This window comes from Ranitomeya variabilis, chromosome 1 (genome assembly GCF_051348905.1).
Source record: "Ranitomeya variabilis isolate aRanVar5 chromosome 1, aRanVar5.hap1, whole genome shotgun sequence".
NCBI lineage: Eukaryota > Metazoa > Chordata > Amphibia > Anura > Dendrobatidae > Ranitomeya > Ranitomeya variabilis.
This window is the reverse complement of record NC_135232.1, coordinates 836806599-836832656: the sequence shown is the minus strand read 5'-3', so window position 1 is coordinate 836832656 and position 26058 is coordinate 836806599. Positions and strand designations below refer to the sequence as shown.

The 26058-nt window shown below is 41.9% G+C and overlaps 1 protein-coding gene across 8 annotated transcripts in view; it reads left to right on the top strand.

Annotated features, from left to right (window-relative positions):
- Positions 1-26058, top strand: part of WDFY3 (WD repeat and FYVE domain containing 3) — a 339686-nt gene that overhangs the window by 278387 nt on the left and 35241 nt on the right. For 6 of the 8 annotated variants that reach the window (XM_077275801.1, XM_077275800.1, XM_077275807.1 and 3 more), the window contains 11 exons: positions 1738-1967; positions 3028-3134; positions 4706-4888; positions 5140-5297; positions 5731-5808; positions 9592-9819; positions 10111-10173; positions 16252-16420; positions 17243-17406; positions 18563-18711; positions 18864-18984. In XM_077275801.1, the coding sequence (XP_077131916.1) occupies positions 1738-1967; positions 3028-3134; positions 4706-4888; positions 5140-5297; positions 5731-5808; positions 9592-9819; positions 10111-10173; positions 16252-16420; positions 17243-17406; positions 18563-18711; positions 18864-18984 (1650 nt within the window). The remainder of the gene's footprint in view (positions 1-1737; positions 1968-3027; positions 3135-4705; positions 4889-5139; positions 5298-5730; positions 5809-9591; positions 9820-10110; positions 10174-16251; positions 16421-17242; positions 17407-18562; positions 18712-18863; positions 18985-26058) is intronic. The other 2 variants (XM_077275804.1, XM_077275805.1) reach the window with 1 other exon arrangement.

Here is a 26058-nt window from a genome sequence, read left to right as displayed (position 1 = left end):
GAACAAATGTACACAGTGCCGTACATATAGGCGGACATTCAGATTGAGTCCACCTCCAGTAGGTGAACACGTCCAAAAATGATGCATGTCAGAGCGCACGTTCCCTCTACCAGCACCATTATAGTCTATGGCCCCGTCGGTTCAAACATACAAGTTCCATTATGCGGGGGGTTCGGACGTAAGCTCTGATGGGGCCACTGAACGGGGCCTAAACACAGTGTGAAAGCGCCCTACTAATACTTTGATGAACCAGTCCGTTTTACATGCAGATTTCAATATGGTTTCGCTGAGGGAGCCATCCACTGCTTTTCGACTAAACCAAGGGCATGCTCTGAAAAATGTCTACAATTCAACTTCATTTTTTTTTTATTACACTGAATGATGTTTATGATGTGGCTTCACAATACATTTATACAGACACTACAGTGACTTGAAATGTTGGCTGAGTATACACCATCACTGAGTAGTTACAAAAGTCAATTATGCTAAAAAAAAAAATATGTACCCTAGCTCACTCTGTGCCATCTCTGTGACTTTATTCCAACCGCAATGCAAAATTTCCAGCAGTGCCCCTACTATAAGGCTATGTGCACACGTTGCAGATTTGGGTGCAGAAGTTTCTGCACAACATATGCATCTCCTGGCAGAAAACACAGGTGCAGATTTGATGAGTTTTTCTTGCGGATTTACTGCAGATTCAGTGCGGATTTCTATAATGGATGGGTGCAGAAACACTGCAGATCTGCACAAAAGAAGTGACATGCTCCTTCTTTCAATCCGCTGCGTTTTCCATGCGGAATTTTCCACACCATTTACAGCATTTTTTTTCCCTATTGATTTACATTGTACTGTAAATCACTTTGCGGATCTGCAGCGTTTCTTCATGAAAAAAACACTGCGGATCCGCAGTAAATCCGCATCGTGTGCACATAGCCTAACAGGTCTTTAGTAATATCGGCCTTGTCATAGAGGGGCCAAAGGGACTGCGGGGCCAGGATGCGACTGTAACTGCTGCATTCACTATAGTTACAGTGCACCTCTTCTTACTGCTCCTTACTATAATGTTGTATATGAATTAATTTCTACCACTACTTTAATGTTTATCGAATATATATATATATATATATATATATATATATATATAATTTGTATTTCATTCAATTCCCTGTTTTCTGTGGGCAGTCCTACATTGCGACTTTCAGCTATCTCTATAAGCACAGTCAGACGTAATCATGGATTAAGACTGCCCGCTGGACTCCTAAGCACAAAAAGGAGGGGAATTTACATCAATGGAAGTGACGCTCAATGTTTCCCACAAACTGTTTATCAATCTTTTCAGTTGCTTCTGCTATGTAGCGTGCTGCTGTTCAATGTGACGGGTTCCCTTATTCACACGTCCATGATTAATATGGGTTACCCATGGATGTAACACAGGGGCCATCTGTATGCTGCATGTTGGACTACTGTTCTTCAAAAAAATGGATGCTTGAAAAGACTCCTAGACTACAATATGTTTGTGAATAATGACTTGGTGAACAAAAAGTAAAACAAAAACAAACAAAAACATTCTTGCAGTGAAGTCCCACAGAAAATTACAATTCTACTTCCTAAACCAAAAGCAGGTTTTACGTCTTAAACAAAATAAATAAAACTAAAATGAAGTCACTTTTGTTCATGAATGATCAGATACAATGAATTTGAAAGGTTGGTTCTTATCCTTCTTATTTTGTCCCATAGTCAAAAAGACGTTCCCAAAGTGTGTCTCTTGAAGCGATCTATAACTGCTTGAACCGAACTGTCCTATACCAGTTCTCCAGAGCCCACAAAACGGTGCCTCAGCAAGTAGCCCTCTTGGATTCTTTGCGGGTACTTACAGTGAATAGAAATCTGATGCTAGGACCCGGGAATCATGACCAAGACTTCATTGCATGCCTTGCCCATTGCCTGATTAACCTCCACATGGGAAGGTAGGTTGTTATTCTTATCCAATTCATTGTGCGTTGATCACACTAAATAGAGAAGAAGGTTTATCATGCAGATAATTGCATTTCACATCCCACATTTCATGACAGGTGTATTTTAAACAGGTCAACTCACTGCCTTATGGGGTTTCAGATGTGGCGCTGGATGACATGTAGGACCCATATATTCCATAGCGCCCATTGTCTTCACACTTGAAGTGGAGTGGGGTACTCTTGCATGTGCCATCACTCTCCATTAATAAATGTGAGGCCCCTCTTCTGCGTGTGAGATCTGAGCTTCTTAAGCCCTCATTTCCTTGAGCTATCCTGGCATGAGGAAAAAAGTGGTCACCACTTAATTTTTTTGTAGAGTTATAAATCCACATGATTTTGTGTGAATGGCTGCTGGCTGGGTGCAAATTTGAGATCTTGGCTCAGGGACAATATTTTGCCAGTATGTTCTTTACAAACTACAAAAACTTAAAGTTGTGAACATTTAATTTATTTAACTTTTGTTGCCTTCACTTGGTAGATTCTGCAAACAAGGATTTGGGATTTCTACAGTAGCGTTCTGTACTTACGTGCTCCAAGCTGGGCTTGAAATTAATGACATTCGACATTCTTTTTTTTATGTCCCATTAATAATAGATCAGATCTCCATTTTGACATTTAGATAAAGTTAGAACAAATGAAATTTGGTATTCACTTAATCCGCCACCAGCATATGTATCCATGGCAATCAAATATGTGTTATTTTGTTTCCCGTATGTGTATGTCAGTTGTTGGGTGAAATACAGCTATTTAGAAAGCATAGCGAGCCTGTCATGGTAAATCTCATGATTGTTATGGAAATATGTAAGTGGCCTGCAGGTTAACTCATGTGGATTTGGAATTTGCAATTTTCAGTTACTTTCAAGGTAACAAGAAAATGAGGTTAGCAGTGTAGAAAACAGAATTGTTTCGTGTTGCTATGGAAACATGAGCATGATCGTGTTTAATAGAGCGCTGCAGTTTGTATTACCGGAGTGGCAAATAATATTTAATTGAGTCCTGTATCATATTGTAGCAACCCTGATGGCTTTGGATTAGAGGCTGAAGCCAGGATGACCACATGGCACATCATGATGCCCTCAGAGGTAGAACCTGATGGAATATACCAGGATGTTAGTGAAGGTAAATACTGGAATGCCAACTACTGTCATATTAAACTATGTTGAACACATAAAATGATTCCTTGTTTGTTCTTTTTTGTGTAATTTTGGGGTAACATTGTAAAGAGGAATATACCTCATAATATTCAGTGGTGTTTACAACGAAGCCGTCAACTAAAACAACAAATCATTTCAAATTTTAAGTTTGAGGCTGCCCACCAACAAATGTCCCTAGAAATAATTGCTAATTTGCTGCCCAGCAACAGATGTCAATGTAATGATTTATAAGGTATCAAAGGTCCACCAACAAATGTCCATGGAAATTATTTCTATGTGATATCTGATCCACCAACAAATATCCTTTAAAAATGATTTGTAAGTTTATAGGCGGTCTAAGAAGAAATGTGAATGATTTACAAGATATCGAGGATCCACCAATAAATGTTTTTGAAAAATATTCTGTTAAGTTAAAGGTAAACACCAACAAATGTTCTTGGAAATGATTTTCTAAGTTATAGGTGGTCCACAAACAAATGTCCCTGGAAATGATTTCTAAGTTATAGGTGGTCCACTAACTAATGTCCCTCGAAATGATTTCAATGTCCTTGAAATACATTCTGAAGAAATAGTTAAACCACAAATACAGGTGCTTCTCACAAAATTAGAATATCATCAGAAAGTTAATGTATTTCAGTTCTTCAGTACAAAATGTGAAACTCATATATTATGTAGAGTCATTACAAACAGAGTGATCTATTTCAAGTGTTTATTTCTGTTAATGTTGATGATTATGGCTTACAGCCAATGAACACCCAAAAGTCATTATCTCAGTAAATTAGAATACTTTATAACATCAGCTTGAAAAATCTGAAATGTTGGCCTACTGAAATGTATGTTCAGTAAATACACTCAATACTTGGTCAGGGATCCTTTTGCATCAATTACTGCATCAATGCGGCGTGGCATGGAGGCGATCAGCCTGTGGAGCTGCTGAGGTGTTTTAGAAGCCCAGGTAGCTTTGATAGCAGCCTTCAGCTTGTCTGTATTGTTGGGTCTGGAGTCTCTCATCTTCCTCTTGACAATACCCCATAGATTCTCTATGGGGTTAGGGTCAGAAGAGTTTGCTGGCCAATCAAGCACAGTGATTCTGTGGTTTTTAAACCAGGTATTGGGACTTTTGGCAGTGTGGACAGGTGTCAAGTCCTGCTGGAGAATGAAATTTCCATCTCCAAAAAGCTTGTCGGCAGAGGGAAGCATGAAGTGCGCTAAAATTTCCTGGTAGACGGCTGCACTGACTTTGGTCTTGAGAAAACACAGTGGACCTACACCCGCAGATGACATGGCTCCCCAAACCATCACTGATTGTGGAAACTTCACACTAGACCTCAAGCAGCTTGGATTGTGGCCTCTCCACTCTTCCTCCTGACTCTGGGACCTTGATGTTCAAGGTCTAGTGTGAAGTGAGAAATATGGATGTGTACTAATGTATCAGGCCATCAGAGATGTTTTAAATTCTCATTTTTTTTCAGTAAAGCTACATTTTATATTGATATCAATTAGAAAGGTATAAAGAGCACTGAATATGTTTTGCAGGGCGTCAGCTACTTTTAAAAGCTGTCAACAGAGTTTGGATTGAGCTGATTCATAGCAAAAAACAAGTTCTGGAGGATATGTTCAAAGTGACATTTCCTGTCAATGAACGAGGACATGTGGATATTGCTGTCGTCAGGCCTTTTATTGAAGAGGCAACGTTACGTGCTTGGCAAAATCATCTTGGTAAGCCATTTCAAAGAGATTGAAATTATTTTGTGGTATTGTTTTAATTGTGTTTGAAATCTACCAAAAGGTTGATTCAGAATACTCTGCACTTCCTGTAACTCCACCTAGAGTTCCCTGGTGCAACTTCCCCTGGTCCTGCTCAGTTTAATAGCAGGACATTGTGATCGTGTAGAACATCGCTAATGGATGTTGGGGCATCATGTAGTCAGATTTAAGCTTTACCTAAAAGTTCTGGTTTTCTTCAACAGCCTACGAGAAGAAGTGCATCAGTAAAGGGGAAGCGCTGGTCCCAAGCTCTCAATCTAAACTATCACGTGTCAGTAGTGGCTTTGGTCTTTCCAAACTAACTGGATCAAGAAGGAACCGTAAGGAAAGTGGTCTCAACAAGAATAACCTCTCCACGCAGGTATTCTTTTACTTTTTACCGATGAGCATCTTCTGCAGTAATATTACCACTATTTGTATTGAGGGATACCGCTTAGTAAATTTTCACAATTCTTCAATATTCTGAACTTTCTTCTATAGTTTGATATTGCAGCATGCATGTAGCTAGAATTAGTTATACCTTCTATCATTTTCATCCACTTTAAGAATAGTTTAATGTAACAGATATAACTATATCTGAAAAGTAGATGCATAAATGGAAATTGGTAAATATTCTGGACAGTTTAAGCTTTATTTTGTAGACTGTATAATCCATAGTATCAGCCTCCATTAGCTGAGCCCATGTCGGTGCATTAGTAAATGTTTGCTTATTTGCCTGTATGAACCCAATTATGCATTTTTGCCCGGCAGCATTGTCAGTAATGTGCTATGTCTGTATTTATTTTATTATCAAGGAAATCTCCCAGTGGATATTCACTCATATCGCCGTTGTACGTGACCTAGTGGACATGCAATATAAAGAGAACCAAGAGGTAAGGACAAGTGTTTTCTTTGCAGAACATTATTTATGTGGCTATATTGTGTACAGACTGGAGCTTTAAACATGATATTGATTAACTCCATTTGTGACCTCGGACGGCATAGTACGTGCGAGGTCAGATCCCCTGCTTTGATGCGGGCTCCGGTGGTGAGCCCACATCAAAGCCGGGACATGTCAGCTGTTTTGAACAGCTGACATGTGCCCGCAATAGCGGCGGATGGAATCGCGATTCACCCGCTGCTATTATCTAGTTAAATGCCTTTGTCAAACGCTGACAATGGCATTTAACTACCGCTTCCGGCCAGCGGGCCGGAAATAAGCACATCTCTGACCCCGTCACGTGATCTTGAGTCAGTGATGCGTCGGCATAACAACCGGAGGACTCCTTGAGACATCTATGGTTGTTGATGCTGGCTTGCTGTGAGCGCCACCCTGTGGTCGGGGCTCATAGCAAGTCTGCAATTCAGCTACATAGGAGCGATCTGCGCTTTGCTCCTAAGTAGCTGAGCTGATCGAGTTATGGCAGCTTCTAGCCTCCCATGGAGGCTATTGAAGCATGGCTAAAGTAAAAAAAGAAAAATGTTTTAAAAAAATATGAAAAAAAATAAATAAGTTTAAATCACCCCCCTTTCGCGCCCTACTCAAAATAAAACAATAAAAAAAAATCAAACCTCCACATATTGGTATTGCCGCTTTCAGAATCACCCGATCTATCAACAAAAAAAAGGATTAACCTGATCGCTAAATGGCGTAGCGAGAAAAAAATTCAAAACGGCAGAATTACGTTTTTTTTGGTCGCCGCGACATTGCATTACAATGCAGTCATTAAAAACGTCAGCTGGGCAAGCAAAAAATAAGCCCTCACCTGACCCCAGATCATGAAAAATGGAGACGCTACGGGTATCGGAAAATGGCGCAATTTGTTTTTTTGGGGGGGGGTTTTTTTGGGGTTTTTTTAGCAAAGGTTGGATTTTTTTTTCACTACTTAGATAAAAAATAACCTAGACATGTTTGGTGTCTATGAACTCGTAATGACCTGGAGAATCATAATGGCAGGTCAGTTTTAGCATTTAGTGAACCTAGCAAAAAAAGTCAAACAAAAAACAAGTGTGGGATTGCACTTGTTTTTGCAATTTTACCGCACTTGGATTTTTTTTTACAGTGTTTTAGTACATGACATGCTAAAACCAATGGCGTTGTTCAAAAGTACAACTCGTCCCGCAAAAAATAAGCCCTCACATGGCCACATACTGAAGGAAAAATAAAAAAGTTATGGCTCTGGGAAGGAGGGGAGCGAAAAACAAAAATACCTCAGGTCATGAAGGGGTTAAACAAGTTTTTGCTCATTATACTACATGTATTTTTTATACATGCACTTTTCTATTTTTATGTATTTTTTTTAAAGATTTTTAATACCAATAAATGAGGAATATGGTGGTTCAGAGTCAGCGCTGCCCAAGGTTCACGTATGATCACACACAAAGGTGAAGCATGAATGCATTTTATTACATCAACGCGTTTCAAGGTTTTCAAACCTCTTCATCAGGACCAAACCTCAATGATCAGTGCAGTCTCTGAACCACCATATTCCTCATTTATTTATCGCATCTCATTGGTGGTTCCGCAGCAGCCTTTACATGCTTCTATGGGAGTTGTCATTGACACAACCCTATCAGGTGAGCGTACCTCTAATATTCTATACCGCTTGGTTACCAGATAAAGACCCTAATTGCGCTTTTTTGTCTCTTCAATTTTTTCTATTTGATTTGTTTTTTGAAATTTTTGTCATTTTGCTATTGTTATTTGTATATGCGTGTATATACAGTGATGACAGAACATGTTGGCATCCTTGAAATTGTTCCAGAAAGTGAAGTATTTCTCCTAGAAAATTATTGCAATTATACATCTGTTGTTAAACAGATGTTTATTTCCTTTGTGTGCATTGGAACAACACAAAAAACAGGAAAAAAAGGCAAATTGGACATAATTTCACACAAAACTTCAATAATGGGCCAGATCAAATTGTTAGCAAACTGAACTTAATATTTGGTTGCACACCCTTTGGAATAAATAACTGCATTCAATTGCATCCCATAACCATCAGGAAGATTCTTACACCTCTCAACTGGAATTTTGGACAACTCTTCCTTTGCAAACTGCTTCGAGTGTCTCATATTTGAAGGGTGCCTTTTCCCAACAACAATTTTAAGATCTCACCACAGGTGTTCAATGGGATTTAGATCTGGACTCATTGCTTGTCACTTGAGAACTCTCCAGTGTTTTGTTTCCATCCATTTTTGAATGCTTCTTGAAGTATGATTGGGGTCATTGTGCTGCTGGAAGACCCATGACCTAGGATTCAAACCCAGCTTAAATGACACTGGGCACTGCATTGCAACACACAATCCTGGTAATCTTCAGATTTCATGATGCCTTGCTCACCGTCAAGGCACCCAGTGCCATAGGCAGTAAAACAATTCCAAAACATCTTTGAATCTCCACCATATTTGACTATAGGTACTGTGTTCTTTTCTTTGTAGGCCTCATTACCTTTTCGGTATACAGTAGAGTGATGTGCTTTACCAAAAAGCTTTATCTTGGTCTCCTCTGTCAACAAGAAGCTTTCCAAGAAGGATTTTGGCTTACTCATGTAAATTTTGACAAACTGCAGTCTAGCTTTTCTATGTCTGTGTCAGCAGGGGGGTACTCCTGGGTCTCCTGTCATAACGTTTAATTTCATTCAAATGTCGACGTATAGTACGCGCTGACACTGATGCACCCTGATTCTGCAGGACAGCTTGAATTTCTTTGGAATTTGATTGGGGCTACTTATGCACCATCCGAACTATCCTGCGTTTTGACCTTTCATCAATTTTTCTCTGCCGTCCACTTCTAGAGAGATTAGCTACAATGTCATGGGTTGTAAACTTCTTGATAATGTTGTGCACGATGAACAAAGCAACATCAAGATTTCTGGAGATGGAGTTGTATTTTGAGATTGTTGATATTGTTCAACAATTTTAGTTCTCAAGTCCTTAGACAGTTCTCTTCTTTCTGTACGCCATGCTTAGTGTGGCACACACACAGTACACCTTCTCCCCTATGTATCAGGTTTCAGGTATGATTTTCATATCGTAGATATATAAAGATAGGGTGCACTCCTATAATGATAATAGTGGGGGATGCAAAACCTAGTCTGTAGAGATCAAAGTTGAAAAGCAAGAAGAAAAAGACCTGACTAATAATGGTATGCACACTAACCAATATAGAAAAATAACAAGAAATCTTAATTACACCTCAAAAACACACAATAAAATCATTTAAAAACAAGATACAATAACAACCTACACCCCTTCAGGTCACATATACCCTGAGAATGAAACAACATTCGTTCAATGGGTATAAATAGCATGAACAGTACAGCTGGTGATAAATACATATACTGGCAATGATAAACCTAGATCTGTGGGTGAGAACATATGAGGTCATAAGATGTCAGAAGTAATGCAAGAATTGGACAAATAGGTACAATAACCCCAAAAATACAATTTGTCTCCAATGCATATTCAGAAAATATCTTGCAGATAATATACTTAGACCATGACCATGTTCCATGTATGTCCAATCTGTCATGTTCTTTGCTGCTAAACCCAGTGTTACAAGTGACCTTTTGGCCTTCTTAGCATAGCACCACTTGTATGTATAGATTTTATGCACTAGTGTAATTGCCAATATTAGATCATTACTATACTTTTTATGATTTTAAAATAAACAGCGTCAACAAAATGCCTTGAAATATGTGATCGAGGAATGGAATCAGATTGAGTATGAACTACTTCGGGAGAGAGGGCTATGGGGACCACCCATCGGTTCCCACCTGGATAAATGGTTGCTGGAGATGACCGAAGGGCCTTGTAGAATGAGAAAGAAAGTTGTAAGGAATGACATGTTCTATATTCACTATCCTTACATTCCAGAAATGGAGCAAGATACTAACACACTGGTAAGCATCCATGTCAGCAGGGATCCTAGTAATGGTCTTTACTTTTGCATGTTACTGTAATTAACGGAGTTTATTTTATATTTAATGTATATTATATTTTTACGGTAGTATACTTTAGCTGTCTCTCTTAAGAAGCAAACCTTTGTGGAATTCTGTTGTATGCAGAAGCATGAAGATCATGAGTCTTCCATAATCCCTCTCTATGTACTGAACTGTGTATCGATAGGTACATTATACGTCTGGCAATAATTAAATCCTATCTGATGTTAACCCAATACCCAATTTTTTTAGTCTGACTTTCCATGTACACTGCCCGAATCATCTGATGGTGTCTTCACGGTATCTCTTGAGCAGGTAAAACTTAGTAAAGAAGTCTTCTATACTAAAGAGCATCACTAGAGCATGTTCTAACAAAGCTTTCTGAAGCGTTCATTCAGCCTGCTCTGCGTATGTTTAATAACACAACTAGTGCCTTTCACCTTAGTATCCTTGAGTACATGAGTTCCACTCTGAAAATGAGTATAGCATCAATGAGTTTTGTGCCAAGTGATCTAAAACACCTTGCTTGATTCCACCAAATGTGTTTTATTTCTAGTGCTTTAATGTCATTATTTGTATTTTAGTGTGGGACAGTATTTAGGATGGTGCCAGATTTACATAATTAAAGGCTTTGTAATGTCAATTAAAAATAAGTGCCATTATACCTAAAATACAAAAATATAAAAGTTACTGTAGAGGCTTTATAACTCTGCTATGCCAGTTTGGTGGTATAAATACATAAAAATGTCAGTTAACCAAATACCAGGTCTGTGAAGCCCCGCTACCACCTAGAAAATTGATAAAAACTTCACATTTTATTACAAAAACTTTGAAAACCTAGTGCCTGGTCTTTCCTGGGTTAATCTCGAAGAGGTTGCCCAACTACAATATATATCTTCTGATCAGAGAAAAAATGAAAACTGAAGTATACTTTATATTATATCTTGCTATAACAATCACGTCTAACTATAGATATAAATTTTATATGTCTGTGTTATATGATGTGTGTGTGAGATATATATATATATATATATATGTGTGTATGTATGTATAGGCCACGAAAATCTGCTTAGAGTAGCACAAGCAACCTACTGGATTGTCGGGATCATGTTGAAAAATGGCTGTAATTCCGATTCCATGCCAAAATCAATGTAATGCTCAGCTGTTAGTGTAGCTGGAATGAAAACGGATCCAGCTACCATGCATTATGCCAAGACACACAATAATCCCAGGTGTAAGTCCAATTTGAATGCATGCTCATTGCTCTTCCCATGTAGGCTTGTTGGATTCGGAAAAATAGAGAATAGTGATCCATTTAGTAATGTAAGTGAAATTTGGCATCCAAGCCTAAGGTGTTAAAGTGTCTACACAAACAATCCACCAAGGGCCAAATTGTCATACTAAACCAATCCCAAGGGTAAAAAATGCTAGTTTTACTTACATGAATATAGCACTAAAATGAGCCTCAGTTAATGATTACATCAGCACAACCACAGTCAATTCATTATTGTCACCATAACAACCATCCATGAATACATCTGCAGAACTATTATCCATGCATGAATACAGAACCAGAATCATCATCAGTACATAAATGCAGCGCCAAGCTTAGTACAGTGATAAATTGCAATGTCAGGTCAACCCCCATCATATGCTAAAGGTACCTTCACACTAAACGACTTTGCAACGATAACGATAGCGATCCGTGACGTTGCAGCGTCCTGGATAGCGATTTCGTCGTGTTTGACACGCAGCAGCGATCTGGATCCTGCTGTGATATCGCTGGTCGTTGCTGAAAGTCCAGAACTTTATTTGGTCGTCAGATCGGCGTGTATCGTCGTGTTTGACAGCCAAAGCAACGATGCCAGCAATGTTTTACAATGGTAACCAGGGTAAATATCGGGTTACTAAGCACGGCCCTGCGTAAAGCACAGCACAGCGGTGACGTCACCGCTGTGCTCTGCTTTTACTTTACGGCCGGCCGGAGCTCACAGTCAGTGCCGGAAGCAGACGGCCAGGGACCTGACGGACATCAGAAGGTGAGTATGTAGTGTTTTTTTTTTACATTTACAATGGTAACCAGGGTAAACATCGGGTTACTAAGCGCGGCCCTGCGCTTAGTAACCCGATGTTTACCCTGGTTACCCGGGGACTTCGGCATCGTTGGTCGCTGGAGAGCTGTCTGTGTGACAGCTCTCCAGCGACCACACAGCGACGCTGCAGCGATCGGCATCGTTGTCGATATCGCTGCAGCGTCGCTTAATGTGACTTTTCATGATTGAGCTTGTCTCTCTAGAATTCCCTTTTAAAGAATTATAGCCACCACACTGTCCTCCCTTCTGAACCTTAGCTGCCTTGCTGACCTTCCTTACAAACCAAGGCTTCCACACTAACACTTTCTAGCATCATTTTTTCTAAATATAAATTTTAACATTATATGCATTGCATTTGTTACAATCAGTTCTTGTAAAATCCTAGTTCTGAATCAAGTATTCTCAGTGCAATGTAATATGTGTGTGGATTGCTAGCTCCTAAGTAAGGCAAGTGTTTCATTCCCTAATCCGTTAATCATATCTCCTGAATGCTCACTTAAAAAAGTAATCTCACTTTAAAACCAATTCTAAAGTAATGATGCCCCTGAGTGCTCCAAAAATAGTAATGCCAACTTTGTGCCACCCCCATAAATCAATAAAATTTATACTGGCCTATTTTGAGTAACATACACTGTGTGCAGAATTATTAGGCAAGCTGTATTTTCATCACATGATACTTTTTATACATGTTGTCCTACTCCAAGCTGTTCAGGCTTGAGAGTCAACTACCAATTAAGTAAATCAGGTGATGTGCATCTCTGTAATGAGGAGGGGTGTTGTCTAGTGACATAAAAACCCTATATAAGGTGTGCTTACTTATTAGGCAACTTCCTTTCCTTTGGCAAAATGGGTCAGAAGAGAGATTTGATGTGCTCTGAAAAGGCCAAAATTGTGAGATGTCTTGCAGAGGGATGCAGCAGTCTTGAAATTGCCAAACTTTTGAAGCGTGATCACCGATCAAGCGTTTCATGGCAAATAGCCAACAGGGTCACAAGAAGCGTGTTGGGCAAAAAAGGAGCAAAATAACTGTCCATGAATTGAGGAAAATCAAGTGTGAAGCTGCCATGATGCCATTTGCCACCAGTTTTGCCATATTTCAGAGCTGCAACGTTACTGGAGTAACAAAAAGCACAAGGTGTGCGAAGCTCAGGGACATGGCCAAGGTAAGGAAGGCTGAAGAACGACCACCTTTGAACATGAAATATAAGATAAAACGTCAAGACTGAGCCAAGAAATATCTTAAAGGTAAGGTACCGCGTTTGTAGATTATTAATAAATCACTGTAATGTAGCATAACATGCTGCTATAACCAAGTTTTAAATGCATGTGAAACAGATTTCGTGTGTTATATGTGTTTAAAGAAGGAACTGGGGGCTGACATCTTGGTTTTGCAGCAGTAGCAGGGCACTAACAGTGTCGTTTTACAGCACCCCATGGACATAGGAGCTAATAGACCGGCGCTGACCCTATCTATAACATTGGAGAGGTGTTAGCAGTGAGCTGGGCACGCCTCTGTGGGCTGCACAACCCACTGCTGTAGGTGTGACTAGCAGCCATTTTATTATAGCCCAGTGCTCTCTGCCCAGCTCCACTTACTCTCTATCACAGGAGAGAAGTGCACTGCCCCTCTGTACTCCAGGCACTGGGCAGACATCCTCTGCCCCTCACACGCTGCCCTGTGTGCTTCTCCTGCTGTGTCTCCGCCACCCCCCTCACACACATTCCCAGCCTGCAGAGAGAGGTGACACCTGACACCTCTCTCAGCCATACAATGTATCTCTCCCCTCCCTCCACATTGCCTGGCCATTCACTGCAGACCTGGAGCTCCTTCTTCTTACTGAGGGATGAGTCACAGACAGCTCTGCACAGACAATGCTGCTCCATACACACCACATAAACTAACTGTGCTTCTGATGCAGTAACTGCTGGTGATAGCAGATCACAGGGCAGTCACACACAAAATGGCTCTGCCCTGTGATGCTGCTCTTCATTCTGCCCCAGGGATATTAGACCACCCAAAAGGGGAGGGAAATGCTGATGTCAGCAGGTACTGCCCAGATTTTCCAGCTAACAGTAAAGCTGGTAAGTCTTACTATAGCTGCTTGAGGTCTAAAACGGAAAATGCTCCCCCTAGTGGTCAATATATATATTTGTAAGAAAATATATAATATTTTTCATATAGAAATGTTTGCAAACATTGCATTAGTACATTTTATTTACTATTTTAAGCTTAATTTCACAAAAAAACAAACTACAAGAAAACTGGTGGCACCTTCCCTTTAAGACTGACTTTTCAAAGGTTTTATGAACTGATGAAATGAGAGTGACTCTTGATGGGCCAGAGGCTGGATCAGTAAAGGGCAGAGAGCTCCACTCCGACTCAGACGCCAGCAAGGTGGAGGTGGGGTACTGGTATGGGCTGGTATAATCAAAGATGAACTTGTGGGACCTTTTTGGCTTGAGGATGGAGTGAAGCTCAACTCTCAGACCTACTGCCAGTTTCTGGAAGACAACTTCTTCAAGCAGTGGTACAGGAAGAAGTCTGTATCGTTCAAGAAAAACATGATTTTCATGCAGGACAATGCTCCATCACATGCCTCCAACTACTCCACAGCGTGGCTGGCCAGTAAAGCTCTCAAAGAAGAAAAAATAATGACATGGCCCCCTTGTTCACCTGATCTGAACCCCATAGAGAACCTGTGGTCCCTCATAAAATGTGAGATCTATAGGGATGGAAAACAGTCCACCTCTCAGAACAGGCTGGGAGGCTGTGGTGGCTGCTGCACGCAATGTTGATCGTAAACAGATCAAGTAACTGACAGAATCTATGGATGGAAGGCTGTTGAGTGTCATCATAAAGAAAGGTGGCTATATTGGTCACTCATTTTTTGGGGTTTTGTTTTTGCATGTCAGAAATGTTTATTTCTAAATTTTGTGCAGTTATATTGGTTTACCTGATGAAAATAAACAAGTGAGATGGGAATATATTTGGTTTTTATTAAGTTGCCTAATAATTCTGCACAGTAATAGTTACCTGCACAAACAGATATCCTCCTCAGATAGCCAAATCTAAAAATAACCCACTCCAACTTCCTAAAATATTAAGCTTTGATATTTATGAGTCTTTTGGGTTGATTGAGAACATAGTTGTTGATTTGTTGATCAATAATAAAAATAATCCTCTAAAATACACCTTGCGTAATAATTCTGCACAGTGTAGTCGTGCTCATCTTCTCTGGATACGATGTGGACTGGCAAAGGTGTATCATTGCTGTGATTTTCTTGCCTGCTCCTTGACATTGACATCTTTTAGGCCACCACAAGGATCCAACTGCATTTGCATCATATTGAAGCCAATATATTTCAAGGTGGCACTCAATCAGGTTTTCAATGCTCGCAACTCCGCTGTTTGAAATTTTGCAATAGTAAAGAGTTTTGTGCATCCCTCCACCACACTAAGACACTTGTCCTGTGCCACCATTTCTGATAAATATTACTGACGAACCGTAATGTTGTCCTTATTGGTTGTAATATATACTAGTTAATGACGTTAAGTCCCATTATATTAACCAAATGCCATAATTACAGTTTGAAGGGAGAACATAAGCCGAGGGTACAATGCCTTTAAGTATGAATGTTGGCGATAACCACAGTCGTAATTCACTGTATTTTATGTTCATTTTCAAGGATGTGGGAAGTCTTTCTCTCAGCTTGTGCATGAGCTAACTGCTAGCCTGAGCACTTAGTCTAGAGCCGGGGGGCTAAAATACTGTTTGCTTCCAGATTTTGAATAGATGGTCTGTATTTGATGCCAAACGTGCCAGGATGACCGGCAATGGAAACCAGCGAGGTTTAGTTTACAAGAAGGTGCTACGTTCCTCAGTGCTGAGAACTTTTGCTAATAGCGATTCTTATATTTGAGGCCTTTACATGGTTTGGTAATCAGTAGTGATCAACGAGCATGCTCTTGTCCTAACAGAGTATCTTTGGCGTGATCGGGTACTATGTCCGAGTCCCCGTGGATGCATGTCTCGCGTTGGTCTGGTTGGGCTTGTTGCTGCACAGATATCTTCTGTAAGCTCATACAGAACGCGGGACAGGTACATTCATGGAAGGTGGCACATAAAGCTTGTGGAAACTAGCCCCTCGTGTCACATAACCAATGAGCCCTGCTCTGAAGATGCACGTTGCACTCTTATTCCCTCCTTTTTTGAATATAAATAATGAGATCTTTAAGAACAGACTATTTTACTGTATAGACTTTAATATCTGTTTATTTTTGTTATTCTGTACAACACAGAAACCCACCCGTTACCGTCGTGCCATTAGCTATGACAGTAAAGATTATTACATGCGCCTAATGCCAGGAAACCCAGCAGTGTTTCAGGATACAGTAGAGGAAAGCGCGGAAGGAGAAGCTGCCCAACATGAGCCAGAACATGGAGAAGACACCATTGCCAGGGTGAAAGGTAACGGAGCTGGCATTAAGCTCTATAGGACTCTACATCTCATCAGGTCTTTTCCTTGAAAACTACAAAAAAATGTTAAAAGTAGGCACTGTCTGAATATTATGGCCAGAAGAGGCTGGCGTGATAAGTGGGGAGGTGGTGTTCATGGTTTTTCCTATGCATGCTTAGTGATTGACCTGTAACTATCATCCATAGACACAGAGGCAACTTCAGATCACCCAGGGCAGGATCCTCCATTTACTGAACCTTGCAGTGTGCCAAGGAATAATTAGCAAAGGAAGAAAGAAATCCAGCAAAGAGAAAAGATCCATAAAAACTTAAAGTTGAAAAAAAACACATCTATAGAAATCTTTAGGATAATCAAGTGCAGCAAACGCATTTCAGACATAGTCCTTATTCATTGCAATGAATAAAGATTACGTCTGAAACGCGTTTGCTATGGTTCATTACCCTCCATGTTTTGTGGATTTTTCAATAAACTTCAAGATTTTATGAATCTCCTCCCTTTGCTGTTTTTTCTTCCTATGGCCCACAGGCTCCTAAATGGTTGATGGGGATTACTGATTATAAGCTTTCCAGTATTATACATTGATGCCATGGATAAGCCATTCACATGTGATTGGTGAAAGTGTACCCCACCGATCAGCATTTGTACTGTTCCAGCTCAAACAACAATGAACAATGGACAATGCAGACACAAAGTACAAATGCACTGTAACTTTACCATTAAAATTAAGTGGGACTTCAATGACAAATGCTTGTTTTGCCGCAGCATGCTATTTTTTACATCCAAGAACACAATAAATATCATGATTCTTTCAGGCCTTGTGAAAGCACCTCTGAAACGATCAAGATCAGCTCCTGATGGAGGAGAAGATGAGAACCAAGAGCTCTTACAAGACCAGCTGAGTGAAGGCTCTTCCATAGATGAAGATGAGAAGATGGACAGTACCACCCTTCTGAGACTTCTTGAGGAAGGAGAGAAAGTAAGTGAATAACTCTGTAATTTAATAAGTGGAATCCACAACGCAAATGTGAACAGATCCTAATACAGTTAAGAGAAATCTGTCAGCAAGTTTTTCCGATTTAATCTGAGAGCAGCATAATGTAGGGGCAAAGACCCCAGTTCCAGGGTTGTCACTTACTGAGCTGCTTGTTGTAGTATCAATAAAATTAGTGTTTTATGTTAGAGGACTAGTAAACCTGCTGCCATGTCATCCTACATTATTGTTGAGCTCTGTGTTTGCCCCACCATTGATTAACGGCTTTTTTTTTTACACTGTACGTTTGCTAAACAGTGATGTAGGTGGAGATATTCAGAGCTTAGCGTTCTGAGAATTGGTAGATCTACAGCAGAGGAAAGTGATTTTATCAAAACTGCACCAAGCAGACCTGTGAGTGACACATCACTGGAATCGGGGTTTCTGTCTCTGTATGCTGATCTCAGAACATATAACAAAAACCTGATGACTGATTGCCTTTAAATAAGTCTGTCAGCAGGTTTTTGCTAACCCATCTGAGAGCAGCATGATTTAGGAGGAGAGATCCTGATCCAGCAGTGTCTCTCTTACTGAGCTGTTTTCTGTAAAAATTACTGTTTTAACTGCTGCAGATCTAGCAGTGCTCAGAATGCTGAGCTCTGTATAATCCCACCCACGCCACTGATTGGTAGCTTTCAGTATACACTGTGCTTAAGTAAAAAAAAAACTGCCAATCAGTGGTGGGGGCGGAGTTATGTGGACCTCATGAATATGGAGGACTACATGGCAGCAGGTCTATTAGTCCTCCTTAAATATTCTAGTGTTATAACTGATTTTATAAAAACTACAAGCTTGCTAGAACTGGGGTCCCTGTCTCTACATTTTGCTGCTCTCAGATTAGTTGGCAAAAACCTGGTGACAGATTCCCATTAACAGTAATAAAAGTTATTGAATTTCAGTTTTATTTATTTTTTTCTTACACATAAAATCACTATCATTTGCACTTTGTAATATAATTGCGCCACCTATTGGTGGAAATGTCATAATGAAAATATTGTTTGCTCCATGGGAAAAAAATCTCTGATTTAGTTTGTTGCCAATACTTAATGAAAGTTCTATTGCTTTCTTACAATAATTAATAATTCTTATGAATGAATTTCAGATTCAGCACATGTATCGCAGTGCAAGGGTTCAGGGCTTGGATACTGGTGAGGGGCTCCTGTTGTTTGGCAAAGAACACTTCTATGTTGTTGATGGGTTCACACTGACCGCCAACAGGGAAATTCGGGATATTGAGACTCTACCAGTGAAGTAAGTGGTTGTCTCCTCATCTAAAGACAAAGTGGAGGTCCACCATCCTTGTAAGGTGGCTCCATGCTTACATGGTTTATGCAATGTTACTCACATGATGCGTATTTTGGGACTTGTCGTTTAATTGCTTTTGATGGCCATCTTTATTCTAGTATGCATGAGCCAATTATTCCTCGTGGAGCCAGGCAGGGTCCCAGCCAACTGAGGAGAACTTGCAGCATCTTTGCCTACGAAGATATCAAAGAAGTTCATAAACGAAGATATCTGTTACAGGTAGAGTCCTAAGAGTTAGAACAGATGCAACTATGGATGAACTCGAATTATCTTTGACTGCCAACATATTATAAGCCTTGATTGATTGGGGAGTCATGGAAACATCAGTGCTCCGAAATGAGATGATTATCAGAAAATAAAAATTTCCATTTGATTATTTTATACAGTAATGTGTAAAAATCGGAAAAAAAAAAATGATCTCAGACATGGAGTTGCGGAAACAAATGTATAGAATACTAGCTGTACTACCCGGCTTCGCCCGGGTTAATGACTGCTGTTAGCAAAATAGAATGTGTTAACAAAAATTTATTCTGCACACAAAAACCACAAAACAAATAGATAGAAATGTAATTATTAAAAGGCAAAAACTAAGCAAATAGAAGCATTTCACAACATATATTAGCTTTGTTATACTGAGAATGTCTTTGTTGCCTATATTAACCAATCAGAGCTCAGGTTAATTAACTGTAGCAAAATAGAAGCTGAGCTGTGATTGGTTGCTATTGGCAGCCTGATAAATCCCCAGCCAACAGGAAGCCCTCCCCCCTGGCAGTATATATTAGCTCACACATACACATAATAGACAGGTCATGTGACTGACAGCTGCCGTATTTCCTATATGGTACATTTGTTGCTCTTGTAGTTTGCTTATTAATCAGATTTTTATTTTTGAAGGACAATACCAGACTTGTGTGTGTTTTAGGGCGAGTTTTATGTGTCAAGTTGTGTGTGTTGAGTTGCGTGTGGCGACATGCATGTAGCGACTTTTGTGAGATGAGTTTTGTGTGGCGACATGCGTGTAGCAACATTTTGTGTGTTGAGTTGCATGTGACAGGTTAGTGTAGCAAGTTGTGTGCAGCAAGATTTGTGCATGGCGAGTTTTGCGCGTGGCGAGTTTTATGTGTGGTGCATTTTGAGTATGTGCAAGTTTTGTGTGAGGCAACTTTTGCATGTGGTGCAACTTTTGTACATGTGGCAATTTTTCTGTGTGTGCAAGTTTTGCATGAGGTGAGTTTTCCATGAGGTGAGTTTTGCACGTGTGGCGAGTTTTGCGTGAGCCTAGTTTTGCATATGGCGAGTTTTGCATGTAGCGAGTTTTGAGTGGTGACTTTTGTGTTTCGACTTTTATGTGGCGAGGTTGGTGTGTGTGTGTGGTGAAATGTGTGCTGAGGGTGGTATATGTGTTCAAGCACGTGGTAGTGTGTGGCGCATTTTGTGTTTGTGTTCATATCCCCGTGTGTGGTGAGTATCCCATGTCGGGGCCCCACCTTAGCAACTGTACGGTATATACTCTTTGTCGCCATCGCTCTCATTCTTTAAGTCCTCATTGTTCACATCTGGCAGCTGTCAATTTTCCTCCAACACTTTTCCCTTCACTTTTTCCCCATTATGTAGATAGGAGCAAAATTGTTTGGTGAATTGGAACGCGCGGGGTTAAAATTTCACCTCACAACATAGCCTATGACGCTCTCGGGGTCCAGACGTGTGACTGTGCAAAATTTTGTGGCTGTAGCTGCGACGGTACAGATGCCAATCCCGGACATACACACATACATACATACACACATTCAGCTTTATATATTAGATATACCTGTATGTAATCTCCTGTATATAGTATATACCTGTGTGTCATCTCACCTATATATAGTATATATCTGTGTGTCATCTCCTGTATATAGTATATACCTGTATGTCATCTCCTCCTATACATAGCATATACCTGTGTCATCTCCTCCTGTATATACTATATACCTGTAGGTAATCTGCTCCTGTATATAGTATATACCTGTGTGTCATCTCCTCCTGTATATAGTATATACCTGTATGTCATCTCCTCCTGTATGTAGTATGTACCTGTATGTCATCTCCTCCTCTATATAGTATATACCTGTGTGTCATCTCTCCTGTATATAGTATATATCTGTGTGTCATCTCCTCCTGTATATAGTATATACCTGTGTGTCATCTCCCCTGTAAATAGTATATACCTGTGTGTCATCTCCTGTATATAGTATATAGCTGTATGCCATCTCCTCCTGTATTAGCCCTCGTTCACACGTTATTTGGTCAGTATTTTTACCTCAGTATTTGTAAGCTAAAATGGCAGCCTGATAAATCCCCAGCCAACAGTAAGCCCACCCCCTGGCAGTATATATTAGCTCACACATACACATAATAGACTGGTCATGTGACTGACAGCTGCCGGATTCCTATATGGTACATTTGTTGCTCTTGTAGTTTGTCTGCTTATTAATCAGATTTTTATTTTTGAAGGATACCAGACTTGTGTGTGTTTTAGGGCGAGTTTCGTGTGTCAAGTTGTGTGTGTTGAGTTGCGTGTGGCGACATGCATGTAGGGACTTTTGTGAGATGAGTTTTGTGTGGCGACATGCGTGTAGCAACTTTTTGTGTGTCGAGTTGCATGTGACAGGTTAGTGTAGCAAGTTGTGTGCAGCAAGTTTTGCGCATGGCGAGTTTTGCGCGTGGCGAGTTTTATGTGTGGTGCCTTTTGAGTATGTGCAAGTTTTGTGTGAGGCAACTTTTGCATGGGTTGCAACTTTTGTGCATGTGGCAATTTTTCTGCGTGTGGCAATTTTTCTGCGTGTGCAAGTTTTGTGTGTGGCGAGTTTTGCACGTGTGGCGAGTTTTGCATGTGGAGAGTTTTGCGCGTGGCGAGTTTTGAGCGGCGACTTTTGTGTTTCTACTTTTATGTGGCGAGGTTGGTGTATGTGTGGTGAAATGTGCACTGAGGGTGGTATATGTGTTCGAGCACGTGGTAGTGTGTGGCGCATTTTGTGTGTGTGTTCATATCCCCGTGGTGGTGTGATTATCCCATGTTGGGGCCCCACCTTAGCAACTGTACAGTATATACTCTTTGGTGCCATCGCTGTCATTCTTTAAGTCCCCCTTGTTCACATCTGGCAGCTGTTAATTTGCCTCCAACACTTTTCCTTTCATTTTTTCCCCATTATGTAGATAGGGGCAAAATTGTTTGGTGACTTGGAAAGCGCGGGGTTAAAATTTCACCTCACAATATAGCTTTGACGCTCTCAGGGTCCAGACGTGTGACTGTGCAAAATTTTGTGCCTGTAGCTGCGACGCCTCCAACACTTTTCCTTTCACTTTTTCCCCATTATGTAGATAGGGGCAAAATTGTTTGGTGAATTGGAAAGCGCGGGGTTAAAATTTCACCTCACAACATAGCCTATGACGCTCTCGGGGTCCAGACGTGTGACTGTGCAAAATTTTGTGGCTGTAGCTGCTACGGTTCAGATGCCAATCCCGGACATACATACATACATACATACACACACACACACATTCAGCTTTATATATTAGATATTAGAAAGGTATGTTTAATACAGGATCTGCAACAGTGGAGTTCTGGCTCACCAGTGCATAATAATAATAATCATTTTTTATTTATTTATTTATTTTTTTAAATGGATTTTTTTTTTTATATAGTGGTAACATATTCCGCAGCTTCTTACAGTTTTGCACACATTATCAGTGCATAAGGGGTAACCCAGTGTGTCAGTGTTTGGCCAAGCCGCAGATTTTTCTGTTCCCAATTTGTGGATATACCTACCGTATTTTTCGCTTTAGAAGACGCACCTGATTATAAGGCGCACCTCCAAATTTGGTGAAGAAAAAGAGAAAAAAATAATTTTATGTTAAATGGGGGTCTGTCTTATAATGCCAGTGTCCGTCTTACAAATCATATATATGTCCCTCATCCTGGTATCTATATAACCCCCATCCTGGCACATGGCCCCCCTGTGCTGCTGGCACACTGCCCCCATCTCATCCTGGATATGGCCCCCGTCACTATAAGCCCCCCTGCTGGCACGCACATGGCCCCCCAGTCACTACATGCCCCCCCTGCAGGCACACACATAGTCCCCCAGTCACTACATGCCCCCCTGCAGGCACACACATGCCCCCCCAGTCACTACATGCCCCCCTGCAGGCAGGCACATGGCCCCCCCAGTCACTACATGCCCCCCTGCAGGCACACACATGCCCCCCCCAGTCACTACATGCCCCCCTGCAGGCACAAACATGCCCCCCAGTCACTACATGCCCCCCTGCAGGCACACACATGGCCCCCCAGTCACTACATGCCCCCCTGCAGGCACAGACATGGCCCCCCAGTCACTACATGCCCCCCTGCAGGCACACACATGCCCCCCCAGTCACTACATGCCCCCCTGCAGGCACGCACATGATAAAATAACAAACACTTAACTCACCTTCTGATGATGGCTCCCTGCTACCAGCTCCTCGGTTGCGCTTCCTGTTTCCCAGGCATCAGATCATGTGACCTGGGCGCATAGAGATGACATCACTGTGCTGTGCCGATCACATGATCGGATGTCCGCACAGACACAGGAAGAGCCACGGGAGAACTGGTAGCAGGGAGCCATCATCGGAAGGTGAGTTAAGTGTTTGTTATTTTATCATGTGCCTGCCAGCAGGGAGGCATGTAGTGACTGGGGGGCCATGTGTGTGCCTGCAGGGGGGCATGTAGTGACTGGGGGGCCATGTCTGTGCCTGCAGGGGGGCATGTAGTGACTGGGGGGCCATGTGTGTGCCTGCAGGGGGGCATGTAGTGACTGGGGGGCCATGTGTGTGCCTGCAGGGGGGCATGTAGTGACTGGGGGGCCATGTGTGTGCCTGCAGGGGGGCATGTAGTGAGGGGGGGCCATGTGTGTGCCTGCAGGGGGGCATGTAGTGACTGGGGGGCCATGTGTGTGCCTGCAGGGGGGCATGTAGTGACTGGGGGGCCATGTGTGTGCCTGCAGGGGGGCATGTAGTGACTGGCAGGCCATGTGTGTGCCTGCAGGGGGGCATGTAGTGACGGGGGGCCATGTGTGTGCCTGCAGGGGGGCATGTAGTGACTGAGGGGCCATGTGTGTGCCTGCAGGGGGGCTTGTAGTGACTGGGGGGGCCATGTGCCTGCCTGCAGGGGGACATGTAGTGACTGGCAGGCCATGTGTGTGCCTGCAGGGGGGCATGTAGTGACTGGCAGGCCATGTGTGTGCCTGCAGGGGGGCATGTAGTGACTGGGGGGCCATGTGTGTGCCTGCAGGGGGGCATGTAGTGACTGGGGGGCCATGTGTGTGCCTGCAGGGGGGCATGTAGTGACGGGGGGCCATGTGTGTGCCTGCAGGGGGGCATGTAGTGACTGGGGGGCCATGTGTGTGCCTGCAGGGGGGCATGTAGTGACTGAGGGGCCATGTGTGTGCCTGCAGGGGGGCTTGTAGTGACTGGGGGGCCATGTGTGTGCCTGCAGGGGGGCATGTAGTGACTGGGGGGCCATGTGCCTGCCTGCAGGGGGGCATGTAGTGACTGGGGGGCCATGTGTGTGCCTGCAGGGGGGGCATATCCATGATGGGAGGAGGGGGAGTGCAGGCACATGTAATATGCACTGCTCCCCTGTCAGCCAACTTGGCGCGGCTTCAGCACCGAGGTGATGGACAGCGGGTGCAGTGAATATTACGTGAGGCTAATGAGCGGGAGCACAGAACCTCCTGCTGTCTCTGCAGCCACAGGCAGCCCACTCCAGCCCCCTGACACCACTCCAGAGCTGCCCCCCCTCCTGCACAGCACAGCACACAGATTCGGATTATAAGACGCACCCCCCACTTTCCCAAAAAATTTGGGGGAACAAAAGTGTGTCTTATAATCTGAAAAATACGGTAAGTATTTTTTCACCTTTTTTTACCCACAACACAGAAAAAATTCTGTTTGAAAATTGTGGAAACACCATTTACATGTAAGGAAACTGCAGTATCCACTGATTTTGTATGGACTGCATTCACCTAAAGCTGGAATTGTGTATACAGACTCTTAAGGGTAGGGTCACAAGACCATCTTCTCCACATCCGAGAAAAATGGGCCAATTATTCTGATCATGTAGGATAGCTGCGGAGACACCATCAAGTGTTTCTCAACGCAAGCAGTGAATAGCCAGACCTTTCCCCGGGAAGGAACAACCACGGGAAGGGCAGCATCCAATAAAGGAAAACATCCAATACAGGAAAACCACCTATGCCAAGCATGGTATCCATCCACAGACAGCTGTTTCGGGGTGTTTGCCCCTCATCAGTGTGGAGTAGGAATCTGGCTATTAGGAGCAGTGCCTAGTAAAAGGCTGTAAAGGCACAGATGAGTGGCCTCGGGGAGACCAAAACATCCAACACCGCGGAGACACCATCACGTGTTTCTCAACGCAGTGATCCAGAACACTGCCCCCATCCCTTATGGGAAATATGCAAATGCATGTAGGATAGCTGCGGAGACACCATCACGTGTTTCTCAACGCAAGCAGTGAATAGCCAGACCTTTACCCGGGAAGGAACAACCACGGGAAGGGCATGGTGTCTCCGCAGCTATCCTACATGCATTTGCATATTTCCCATAAGGGATGGGGGCAGTGTTCTGGATCACTGCGTTGAGAAACACGTGATGGTGTCTCCGCGGTGTTGGATGTTTTGGTCTCCCCGAGGCCAATCATCTGTGCCTTTACAATTATTCTGATCAGACTTGGATTAGAGTTTGATCAACATGGTATCAGTTTTTCTCGGACGTGGAGAGGGAAAAAAAAGTGCAATCTGAAAGTTCGAAAATTAGGGAATATATGTTCACTTTTAAAACATCTAGAAACCATCAACTCCACCTAAAATGGCAAAAAAAATAATAGACGAACACATAAAGTGATCTTAAGGTGCAAATGTAAAGAAAAATATGGTGCAAACAATTTAAAAAAAGAGTAATATTTCGTGCGTGCATAAAATCAATAAAGTAGATTTGCAAATTTTCGTAAAGTTGCAAATGATTAACCTGGATAAAATTTTGAAAACCCTAAAATTTGCCCCAAATGGCAAACATAAAAGGCCACAATCAAACACATAAAAAAGTGACTTTAAAAAAACGGTGCAAATAGAAAGATGATATGGCGCAAATACAGTAATGAATCCAAAGTGTTTTTTTACATCATGTCGGTGTCTGGGGTAAAGAAAATTGTCATGATGCCAACCAGCAGAGCAAGCTTTGTACTCCCAAAGAAGT